Source organism: Odocoileus virginianus, chromosome 5 (genome assembly GCF_023699985.2).
Source record: "Odocoileus virginianus isolate 20LAN1187 ecotype Illinois chromosome 5, Ovbor_1.2, whole genome shotgun sequence".
Classification (NCBI taxonomy): Eukaryota; Metazoa; Chordata; class Mammalia; order Artiodactyla; family Cervidae; genus Odocoileus; species Odocoileus virginianus.
In genome coordinates this window covers 75,754,943-75,767,661 of record NC_069678.1, presented here as the reverse complement: position 1 = coordinate 75,767,661, position 12,719 = coordinate 75,754,943, and the positions used below count along the sequence as shown (strand labels likewise).

The 12,719-nt window shown below is 45.8% G+C and overlaps 1 protein-coding gene across 2 annotated transcripts in view; it reads right to left on the bottom strand.

The window, feature by feature from the left end:
* TTC39A (tetratricopeptide repeat domain 39A) overlaps positions 1-3,024 on the bottom strand; it is a 49,921-nt gene extending 46,897 nt beyond the window's left edge. The window contains exon 1 of one of the 2 annotated variants that reach the window (XM_020907239.2): positions 2,918-3,024. In XM_020907239.2, coding sequence (XP_020762898.1) covers positions 2,918-2,970 — 53 coding nt within the window. In that variant the 5' untranslated portion in view covers positions 2,971-3,024. Of the gene's footprint in view, positions 1-2,625; positions 2,784-2,917 lie in introns of those variants that run through there. The other variant, XM_020907243.2, reaches the window with a different exon arrangement.
* Positions 3,025-12,719: the final 9,695 nt, after the last annotated feature.

Below are 12,719 nucleotides of genomic sequence, written 5' to 3'. Positions count from 1 at the left end.
GTTGTGGTGAGTGGGGCTCCTCTTCATCGTGATGGCTTCTCATTGCAGTGGCTTCTCTTGTTGTGGAGCATGGGCTCTAAACACACAGGCTTTGGTAGTTGTGGCATGTGGGATCTTCCTGGATCAGGGGTTGAACTTTGTCCCCTACATGAGCGGGCAGATTCTTAACCACTAGATCACCAGGGAAGCCCCTAAATCTTTCCGAATCCTTTCTGTTAAATGCAAATACCATAGATGGAGGATTCCCTTGTAGCAGTGAACTCACATTTACTGATCACCAAATCTGCCCCAGTGGCTGGCTGTCAGGTCCTTTACCAACGTGGCTTCACCAGGTTTTCCCACAGCTCAGTGAGCAGCTGTTGTTTTCAGATGAGTAAACTGAGGCTCACGTGGGTCAGGCAGCTGAATCAGGGTCATAGCGCCAGCATGTATGGTAAAGTGGGGGCTGAGCACCTTCCCAAGCCCTTTACCCTTTTGGCCAGGCTGTGAGAGACAAGGCAGTGTGGTGGGTGAGGGCCGAGGGTGAAGAAGTCACAGGTCCTGAGCTGAGAGAATGGAGATCTGGTTTGTTGCCTCAGGTGAGAAACTCTGTAAGGGCATCTGGGAGTCAGAATTCTCTGGGTATTTGTGTCCAGCAAGTTCCAGCTGAGGTAGAAAGCCAGGCGTGTTCAGGTCCTCACCTACACTCTTCACAAAGGGGGCTACAAGACGGAGCACAACTTGGGTCTCACAGGAGGGCAGGCAGGCAAGAAAGCCACGTGGACTGGGCTGCTCCTCATCCCCTCAGCCAAGCGATCTCACCCTCCTCAGAAATCATTCCCCCATGTTCTCATCAAAACCCAAGCATACTGTGCTGGGCTTCAAGGACATGGGGGTAGATGAACCCTGTCCCCTTTTCATATGTAGAGGGGAGACAGAAGGGGGTGACCATGACGCAGTGTTAAAATGGTCTGTCTTCTCAGCAATATCCTTTCTCCACGGGTAGCAGGGTCAGCTTTAAATATGTGAATCCCCTCCCTAACGCCCTCTAGTGGCTCTCAATACACAATAAAATCCAAACTGCCCTCTTCTGTAGTTTGGATCCTCAATGACACACACACCTCTCTGCTCTTCAGACACATCTCAGGCTTTGACAGGAAATATCCTCACTGCTAGAAATGCTTTGGGCATAATGGATTTTACTGTCCATCACATTGCTCTATTTTAAGCCACATATACGTGTGTGTGTGTGCGCATGTGTTTGTGCTCAGTCATGTCTGACTCTATAACCCCATAACCTCCAGAATTATGTCCACAGGATTATCCCAGCAAGAATACTGGAGTGGTTTGCCATTTCCTCATGGCTGAATCACTTTGTGTACACCAGAAGCTAAATACAACATTGTAAATCAACTCTACTTCAATTAAAACAAACACACAAACAAAAATACCCAGAAAAATCAAAGCTATGGTATTAGAAGTCAGGATAGTAGTTACCTTTTTGGGCTTGCCCCTGGGAGGGCACCAGGGAGACACTGGGGGCTGGTAGTGGTCTGTGTCCTAATCTGGGTGCTGGTTACATGGGTACCGGTTACCTTGTGAAGAGTCATGGAGCTCTGTACACTTAAAGTGTGTGCATTGTTCTGTATGTATGCTACCCTTGAATTAAAAGTTTAAGAGTAATATATATATATATAAAGAAAAGAGATCATCTAAAGTTGAATCTTATGGGGTGACTGTCAGGAGTGGTAGATGGCATTCCAGGCAGAGGTAGCCCTGAGCAGCTCAGCACAGTTGTGAATTCTACAAAGCCAGCCATTGTTGCTGGAACAGAATGAGGGTCAGGGAGTGATAGGAAGTGGGCCTGGGCAGGTCACAGCCCCTCCCCTGGAGAGTCTTTACCTCTCACCACTAAGTGATAGAAAGCCATAGAAGAGTTTTAAAACAGAAAAATGACATGGTCTGGTTTTTGATTTAGAAAAGACCAGTCTGCAGGATGGTCAGGAAATGGAAAAGTTAGGGGCTGTTGCAATAGTCCAAGGGGAATGAACAGCTTCGAGAGTCATCAAGAAGCTAAAATCAGCAGAACTTGGAGACCAGGGTGGAGGTGAGGGAGGGAGGTGACAGAGATGACTCCCAGATTCCAGGCTTGGGCAACTGAGTGGATGACTATGCCCTTCATTGAGATGGGAACACAGGAGGAACAGGTTTGAGGGTGGGATGTGAAGTCTGATTTGGGGCTTTCCGAGTTTGATGTGCCAACAGGACAGTCAGATGGAGGTGTTGGGAGGGCAGTTAGATTGCCCTTCTCCAGGGCGCAGGAGGGTGAACTTTAAATATACAAAGGAAAGGAATTAGGGGTCAAAGCTCAGAAGAGAGGCCAGGGCTGTCCCCTCTCCCCCTTCTCATGAGAACACGTCTGGAGATACCCACTCACCCAGGAGTTGGGGGTGACACCAGAGGTGATGACACAGCCCTGAAGGGCTGACTAGGAGGAGCTGTGTGCACATGGATGCCCACTGGGACACAGGATTTCCCTCCACACTGCTGCCCCGGATGTGGAGGGTGAGGGGTGTGAGCAGCCCTGCTGGAGGAGAGGCGCAGCTGCCCACACCTGACTCCCAGTCCGGCCCAGGTCCAGCTCACCTGAGTTGCCCTCACAGGTGAGGCACCGGAAGCGGCGTTTGGGCGATGGGTGGTATCTCTTCACTCCCAAGCCCAGCCCTGCAGGGGGCCATAACACGCGAGCAAGCGACACGTGGGGCGGGCGGTGGTGAGAGGCAGTGGGCTGCCCCTGCCGGGGCCCTCCGGCCGTTACCCCGCGCCCAGCAACCCGCACGCTGCCGTCTCCAGCTGCGTCCCGTCAGTTGTCCCTCTGTCGGCTGCCGTCCGGCAGTCCCACCCGCGCCTCCAGCCGAGTCCCCACCCGGCCTGGTACCTGTAGTCGCTTTTCCCGGAGGCCGCCCCCTTCCAGGCGGTCAGAAAGGCCATGGACGCGGGCCCGACTCGGAGGGGGCGCGGGCGGCCCCTCGCGGCGGCGGCTGCCGTAGCGGCGGCTCTGGTGGCCGCACCTGGACGGGGTGGGCGGGGCGGGCCCCGCGGCTCCTCCCCGCCCGGCCGGGCGCCTCCCTGCCTGGCAGGGGCATCGGTGTCCGAGAGCCGACCTGCGGTCCCCGGGCGAGACCACTCCCGTCCACGGTCGTCGAGACAATGAGAAACTGAGCCCCCTTCCCCCACCCCAGGGATTTGTCCAAGGTCACACAGAGAGCCAGTGGCAACGCCAGGACCTACCCCAGGCCCCTCCACTCCCAGCATTGAGCCTGTGCTCCGTATCGAGGAGTAATGGCGTCACCAATGCCTTTCCCACCTGCCTAAGTGCAGAACCCGCCTTGCCGGGGCTGTACCTGAATGGGGTCAGGGGCTTGGGGCTGCCCTCAAAGTGCGTGGGCACAGAGCAGGAGGGGCCGGCGAGGAGCGGACAGGAGGAAAGGAGCTGCTGGAGTGTGGGAGTGCAGGCTGCTGGCCGAGCACCGCACTGAGACACCGCCCTGCTCACAGACTCTGGTTCCCAGCCCCTGCGGGTGGTGGGAGACAGAGGAGAATGAACCTGTCTCCAGCACAAACTTTCTTTGGAGCCCCATATTTTGTCTTAGGTAATGTACATTTTAACAGTAATAAATAGAAGAATCAGCTCTGGAGCAAGTGAGCCCCTGGCAGTGCAGCCCAGCAGGTTGCATGGGGGTGGGGAGGGTGGGAGCTCGACTAAGGGTGAGGAGCAAGGGAGCAGCTTGAGGAGGTATTCGAGAAGGATCACTCCAAGGTGGAGTGTGTAGGATGGATTCAGGGGTCCCTGGAGACTTCTGTGAGGGAGTGGGGGGTAGGGAGGTGAACACAGGTCAGGGGGGCAAGATGGCAATCTGTCTCCTTTTGGGCTGGGTCTGTATCCTACGTCTTGAGCAACACAACTGATGCATCAAATGGTGACTGACTGTAATGTGCCAAACCCTAAGCTAGGTGTTTTATACAGATTCTCATTTAATTTCATCTTATTAAATACTCACCCCCATTTCAGTTGATGAAGCTGAGGTTCAGAATGGCTGACTTCCCCGAGACCAAGCCTTACAACCAGATCTGTCTGCCCCATCTGGTGCTCCCCCCAACCCTGCCTGTGGCCTACAGGTGGGCAGGGCACGGAGTGGGAGTCCTGGTCAAAGCAGAGGGCAGAAGCCTCAAGGCTCACCTGGGCAGTTTCTCTCACTTTTCCTTAATAAGCAGCAGAGAAAATACAACCTTTTCCCTTTTCTCTGAGCACTCGTGTCATGGTCTTGGCAGATCAACAAGGGCCCAAGAATGCAGCCTATCTGACCACAAAGCTAGAGCTTCCAGATCTGGAAATTCCAGTTATAGTGTACTCAGGAACCCAAACCCCTCAGCTCACAGAGCTTTGCCCAGTCTGTCAGCACTGGGCACTGCAGATAGCCAACTTCCTCCTGGGCTCGCAGGCATGAATACCACAGGAGCAGAGATGGCCTGGTCTCCTATAGGCACCAAGCCAACTAATCCTGAGTGGGACTGAAGTCCCACCAGGCCTCCAAGCCCACAACCACCACTACTTCTTATCGGAAGCCTTCCTGTATCTCCCAGTGGAGGTCTAGCTCCCTCTTCAGAGATTAATTTTCTCTCAGCACTTAGCACTATATGTATTTTTAATCCTTACATTGATTATCGATGACCATATTAGTCCCACTCTTCAGATTTCTATCTGAAGGTACAGAGAATGTCTCGCATTTGCATCTTCCACGGAGCCTAACACCATTGTTACACATAGTAGATGCTCATTACTGAGAGAATGAGGGACCTAATATTTATCAAGTTTCTATTCAGTGGCAGACATTATGCTGAAGGCATTTACATACACTACTTCTATTCTGGGCAACTCTGCTTTGAGAATATTTGAGTCAGTTTAGAAATGTTCCTGAGATCAAATTAGGAACTGGGGGGAATTCTCTGGAGGTTCAGTGGTTAGGCCTCGGGACTTTCACTGATGGGGGAGGGTTCAATTCCTGGTCAAGGAACTAAAGATTCCTGCAAGGTGAGTAGGGTGGCCAAAGGCAGGGGAGAGGGGGAAGAACTGGGATTCAATCCAAGGGTTCTCAAACTTCTCGGCTTGTTTCCTGTTCTTCTTTGACATCTGGACAGCTTCATCATCATATTATTTTCATCACCATCATTTGCTTAGAACTTTGTTAGGCATTATTCTAAAACCTTCTTATGTACCAACTAATTGCATCCTCAAAATAATCCTATCAGGTATGTCCTTTTACAACCTCAATTTCTATAGTTGAGAAAATGAAGCAGAGGATTAAGTAATCCGCTGAAGATAACAAGGCTAGTTAAGTGGCGGAGCTAGGACTCAACCCAAGCAGCCAGACTAGAGTCTGTATCTTAACCCCAGTCCCAGTCTGCCTGCCACCCAAGATCTTAGAATACACATAGTATTTATGAACCACCTTCCCAAAGTTTATCTTGAATCTCACGTCCCCACCCCCCACCCCTCAAGATATAGCAGGTTTTATTAATATTCTTTCCCGTGCTCTGAAGCCAGACTGCCTGGGTTAGAATCTTGGCCTAACCACTTGATAACTGCCTTTGACTTCAGGCAAATTACTTAACCTCTCTGTGCTCCGGTTTTCTCATCAGTAAAATGAGGATAACACCTACCACAAGTGTTGTTGTGAGGACTACATGAATTGATGCAAACAAAAGAGAATAATGCTGGACAATGTGGGATAGTTTTATCCAGAACCAGTGGGGAACATTTAGTATCAATAAACTTTCAAGATAACAACTTTATTTCAACAACTTTATTCCCTTAATCATATACAGACATTTTCCTAAAATATTTTTTTCTGTCTTCTTAAAACACAGACATGACGGCTCTTACTTGAATATCTGCCATGTAGCAGGAGTGAAAACTTTATATTCATCATCTTTAATCTTCACAACAACCCTGTGAAGTAACTGTAATCCCCACTGAAGACCAGAGAAGTTAAAGAGATTTACCCAAAGTCACACAGCTAGCAAACAGTAAGGCCAGGAACCTTCTCAGGAGGCTGAGCTGCTCGGGGTCTTCTTTGAGAACATCAGTTCTTGCTTAGGGGCCAGGGCTGCTGCATTTGGTATCTGTTGACACTCAGGCTCAAAGGGCATTAGAAGGCCAAAGAAGCAAAAGGCAGCCTGGTGTGCTGGAAGAACTGGTCTCAAAGTCAATGCACCTAAGCTAGGGTATTGGCTAAGTCATTTCCATCTCTCTATACATCATGTTTTCTATCTGTGATAGTGTTGTGAGCATTAAGTAGGGTAATGCATACTGAATGCCTTAGAGACAGGCTCTAAGAGATGGTTCTTAATGTCAGCTACTTTTCCTTGTCTCTTTTCCTTTTTACAAAATAACTCAGTCCTCTCAAGTTTTGACTCCAGAGGAAATAGAAAGGAGAGGCTGAAATTAATCTCTCAGGTCTTGGACAGCTGAACACATTCTGTACACGTACTGCAGAGGAGAAGAAAAATAAGTCGGGTCTTTCAGCAAAGACACACCTTCCCTCCATAAGATAATCCTTTACATTATTAACCTGTATATACATGAGGACCCACATTTCTTACTTGAAAAGAGACACTTAAAAAAAATGACTTTCATTTTATCTTGTGACCTGGTATATATTAATAACAAATTCTATTTCACAATTTTTTAAAATTCTGATTATTAATATACTAAAAAATCTACAAGTGTAATATAAGGTTTGCTTCAACATAATCTGAAAGGGAACTGGGTAGGAATATATATAAAATAAGATTGGACATGAACTGGTATTCATTGAAGCTGATTATTGGTACATGGGTATTCATTCTAATTTACAGGCATACCTCATTTTACAGTTCTCTGCTGTATTGTACTTTGCAGATATTATGCTTTTTATAAATTAAAGGTCTGCAGCAACCCTGCGTGGAGCAAGTCCATGGGCTCAATTTCTCTACAGCATTTGCTCACTTTGTGTCTCTGTGTCACAGTCTGGCAATTCCTGCAACATTTCAAACTTTTTCATTACTATTACACTTGTTATGGTGATCTGTGATCTTTGATGTAACGATTGTAAATTGTTTTGGCATTTCTTAGCAATAAAGTATTTTTAAATTAGGGTAGATACTTGTTTTCTTAGATATAATGCTATTGCACATTTTAAAAATAAACTACAATGTAGTAGAAACACAACTTTTATATACACATGTGATTCACTTTATTGTGATACTCACTTTACGTGGTCTGGAACCAAGTGCCTATACTACTGTTTCCATCTTCTCCATGCTGCTGGCTGCACTAAACCGACTTCACAACCCAACTAAGAAATTACAACCTACTTGTTGAAAAACATCAAGTTAGAGAATAAAATTACGCACACTCTATAAAAGGATTCTATATACTACAATCATATTAGAGTGGCTGTGTTTCCTTTAAGTGGCATTTTCTCAAGATTTGTTTAAAGGGAGTAAAGAAAACACATCTTATATGGTCAAGCTATTACTGATTCAATACCAGTCAGAACTTGAAAGTTATTAAGGAAAAGCCTTCAAGGGGTTAGGCTACGAACCTTAATATGACGGGGATCAGTGGATGTTTTATTACAGGGGTGATAGGGCAGATTTCGAATCTATAAGAATCTGACTGCCACATGGAAGATGGTCTGGAAGCAGAGAAAAAAACCGAGATTGGTGGCAAGGAGATTTGGAAGCTTAAGCAAAAACCTGCAGAGAGATGATGGAGACCTGAGCTGGGGGAGTGGCGCAGGGGACAGATTTGAGAGATACTTAGAAGGCAGAGTTGTGAGGATGGTTTGGAGGAGGATGAGTCAAGGAGAAAGCCTGGCACATATACATTCAATAAATGATATGATCAAAAAGAGGGTGAGGTCAGAGCCCAGGGAGTGAGATGTTTCACTAAGAACTCAGAAACTGGGGAAAGTCAGCCCTAGGAGGAGCTAAATACATAGTCTATATATGTGACGAAAGCAGGAAATGCCAAGTCACCCCAAAAAGACTTTATAGCTACCCAACCAGCCAAACCAGGCTGTAGCCTGATTAAAGACATTAGTCTTAAGAACATGTTCATCCCAGGAGGCTGCAGAGTGAGGAGCCTCACAGGCAAGAGGCATTCAAGCACAGGCAGAGAGAAGGAGTCTTACTCAGCTAAGTGTGGGCGCCACAAGCCCTAGGGCAACGTCGACTGGAAACTGACATTTTGGTCTTTACAGCAGTCCCCGAGAACTTGCTTAATATGAGCTCTGTCTCTTTTACTGATGAAAATCAGGTTTCTAAACTTGAAGGGCAGACCTTGGATTAAGGTTGAATTCACGAAGTAGCAAATGTCCCTTAAATGAGGCTTTCCAGGAGACTGTCTGCCAGCCTTTTACAATCAGCAGAGCTCTGCCATCAAATGGTGTGGCCTTGTTAAAGCTGCGCTGTTTGTTGTTGTTAAATTTTGACAGTTGCCACCTATGCTTTTACTAAATACTGTGTCCTAGGAATACCCTGTCTGGGGAGTCCTTCCCAATCCTGTCAGAAATATTCTCTCCTTCCTCTGGGTGTTCCAGCACTTCTATCGTAATCTTCACTGTGCAAACAGTGCCGTGAGTTTAACTCTAAGTAACATCTGTCTCCCCTACAGACGTGCTGCACCCTGAGGGCAAGGCTCTGACCCAGCACAATACCCAGAACACAGTACACTTTAGCAAAGGTGAATGAAATGATAATGATCTTCTCGCTGTACATTTCCAAAACTCAGATAATGAGGGGCTTTATGGCAGTGAGAGGTACACTACTGAGCCATACATCGAAAGTGTTTTAATGTAAGTTTTGTTCAGCAGACCCCAGGGATTGAACATGGATTCTGGAGCTAGACTGCCTGGGCTTTAATTCTAGTTCTGACACTTTTTAGCTCTGTGATTTGGGCAAGTTGTACCTTAGCTTTCTCATCTGTAAACTGCAAATAACAGCAACTAACTTTAAGGAGTGTTATGGAGATTAACATGAGTCAGTAAACAGACCTTCCTCGACTTATAATGGGGTTATATTCCCATAAACCCATCATAAATTGGAAATACATAAGTCAAAAATGCATTTAATACACTGAACATCAGAGCTTGGCCTAGTCCACCTTAAACATGCTCAGAACACTTAATGTAATGTTAATGTAATGTAAGAACACTTAAGTTTACCTACAGTTGGGCAAACTTGTCTAACACAAAACCTATTTATAATGAAGCATTGAATATCTCATATAACTTACTGAATATTGTAGTGAAAGTGAAAAACAGAATGTCTGTCAGGATACTCCATGGTCTTAAGTGTATTGGTTGTTCACCCTTGTGATTGTGAAGTGGACTGGGAGGTGGGCTGCTGCCCAGCAACATGAGAGGGGATCATATAGCACATCAATAGTCTGGGTAAAGGTAAAAATTCAGAATTCAAGGTATGATTCCTACTGAGTATGTATTACTTTTGCACCATCTTAAAGTAGAAAAACTGTTAAGTTGAACCAGCATAAGCTGGGGACTGTCTGTATATTAAAGTGCTTCAAATAGTACTGGCATATAATAAGTGCTGTGAGCTTGCAATTATTTTTAAAAACTCTCTTTATGCACAAGAAAGATGAGAGGTACTTCACACAATGAGGCAGAAGCCACAGGTCAAGAACAGAGTGATTATTTGCAACAGCACTGCAAACTCAGTGAGTAGATCTATTAATAACAAGACATGTATATGGACAAAGAGACCTGGAAGTCAGCCTCTATTGTGCCGCTGCTGCTGCCAAGTCGCTTCAGTTGTGTCCGACTCTGTGCGACCCCATAGATGGCAGCCCACCAGGCTCTTCCGGCCCTGGGATTCTCCAGGCAAGAACACTGGAGTGGGTTGCCATTTCCTTCTCCAGTGCATGACAGTGAAAAGTGAAAGTGAGGTCACTCAGTCATGTCCGACTCTTCACGACCTCATGGACTGCAGCCTACCAGGCTCCTCCGTCCGTGGGATTTTCCAGGCAAGAGTACTGGAGTGGGGTGCCATTGCCTTCTCTGCAGCCTCTATTCTAATGGTTCTCAAAGTGAAGTCCCTGGGCCAGCAACTCTAGGTTTATCTGAGAACTTCTCAGAAATTCAGATTCTTAGGTCCCACTCTAGACCTACTGAAATCACAAGCTTGTGGATGGGGTCCATAATCTGTACTTGAACAAGGGCTGATGCTTGCTGAAGTTTACATCCACTCCTTTTCCCTCACCACCCACATCTAATCAAACTCTGTGTGCATACTAAGTCGCTTCAGTTGTGTCTGACTCTTTGTGACCCTATGGACTGTAGCCTGCCAGGCTCCTCTGTCCATGGGATTCTCCAGGCAAGAATACTGGAGTGGGTTGCCACGCCCTCCTCCAGGTGATCTTCCCGACCCAGGGATCAAACCAGTGTTGCTTTTATCTCCTGCACTGGCAGGCGGGTTCTTTACCACTAGCACCACCTGTAAGGCCCGTTTGTTCTCTTAAATAAGCCCTCTTCTCTCAGGTCTCAGCCACAGTCATATTTTGGGTACTTATCATCTCATGTGAATGACTCCAATAGCCTTCACCTGCTCTCCCTGCCTTACCTGGTTTCCTCCTAAAGTAATCCTCCAGATTACCACCGATGAGTTCTTTCTACACACAAACACTTCACTTTTGGCCACAAACCTACTCAACCCAGACTGAACTAGACTTCAACATGTGCTGTTTGCTGGCACACTTTACACAAGTGTGGCCTCTGCCTAGAATGCCTGTCCCTTCATCTGTGTGGCCAACTCTCCAGAATCTACTGCCTTTGCCTACCTTTTAATGCATTCTTTAATGCAGAGTTTTGCCAGCACCAAGAAATCAATTTTTGTTTTTACCAGTTTCATGGCTTTGAAATTTGTACTTTTTTAATAAAAGAAAGGCTGCTCTCGTCCCTGTGTTCGTATTTATCATTTGTCATACTGATGGCTAAAAGTTGTTGAGTGCTTTCATGTGTCAAAAACTATTCTAAACCCTGGTAAAGATTAAATATGAAAATGAATTGGGAAATGTTTTATAAGATGCCATGTGGTATATAGTAGGTTTATTTCATTAATCCTCAAGAGCAGAGATTACATGGATTTATTCTATTTATGTATTTCTCCTCTGAATTCTCACCTTTAACAGGAATAGAGAACAGTGGTTGAAACAGTACAGCCAGTCTACTGGGTTCAAATTCCAGCTCTATCACTTACTAACTACGTAACGGTGGCCTAGTTAGGGCACCTCCTCTGGAAAATGGAGACAAAAACAGTACCTATACATTACCAGGTTACTTTTTAAAGGATTAAATGAAATAATATATGTAAAGCACTAAGGATTCTGCCTGAAGCTCAACACATGTTATCTGGTATTATTTATCATGCTCTGTTCCTAGAATTTCCTATAGGCAATTTTTTTCATACAAAATGAAGACAAAGCACAGTAACCTGGAAGACTGTCATGTTTTAGAATCAGAGAGGCTAAAGTTCAATTCCTGGCTCATCTACTTATTAGCTGTATCATCTGAATCACATTATTGTAAATTTTTTGAGCCTCATTTTTCCTATTTTTAAAATAGATGCTGAGGACTTCCCTGGTGGTCCAGTGGCTGAAACTCTGTGATCCCAATGCATAGGGCCCGGATCTGATCCCTGGTCAGGGAATTAGATCCCACATGCCCAACTAAAAGATCCTGCCTGCCACAACAAAGATCTGAAGATCCAGCATGCCACAACTAAGACCCAGTGAAGCCAAGTAAATAAATAAATACTGAAAAAACACAGATGCTAATAACAGTCCTACTTAGGGCTATTGTGAAGATTAAACAACATGGACAGAGGAGTCTGGCGGGCTGTAGTCCACGGGGTTGCAACAAGTAGGACACGACGGAGCAACTAAACACACACACATAAAGTGCTTACTGTAGTGCATTCAATAACCAATTCTTATTTTCACTATTAATAATAACATGGTTGAATTTTTTTAATTGAAATAATATTAAAAGCTGTCAAATCATTCAGAACAATCCTGTGAGCTGGGTATTATGATGCTCACTGGAAGAGGAAAATGAGGCTCAGTTCAGTCACTCAGTCGAGTCCGACTCTTTGCGACCCCATGGACTGCAGCACACCAGGCCTCCCTGTCCATCACTAACTCCCGGAGTTTACTCAAACTCATGTCCATTGAGTCGGAGATGCCATCCAACCATCTCATCCTCTGTCCCCTTCTCCTCCCACCTTCAATCTTTCCCAGCATCAGGGTCTTTTCAAATGAGTCAGTTCCTCGGATCAGGTGGCTAAAGCTCAGGGAGGCTAAATTATCTTTGTCAAAGTCTTCTTTCCTAAAAATGGCAGACCAGGGTTGTATGAATTTTTGACACCACAGTGCCCTCCTCATTCAACGAATACATACACAAACCACCTATGTTTTGGACATTGTCTCCATGCATACATTTCCTATCTTTCTTTCACAAAAGAGGTGTCAACTAAAAACAAGTTAACATTTATTGGGTATTCTATACCAGGTACTGTGTCTCAAGCACTTTACACATAATTCATCTGTGCTGATAGCATATCTACCCTTCCATGGACACAGCAAGAACATAACACAGAATCGTGCAAAACTCCATGTCAGA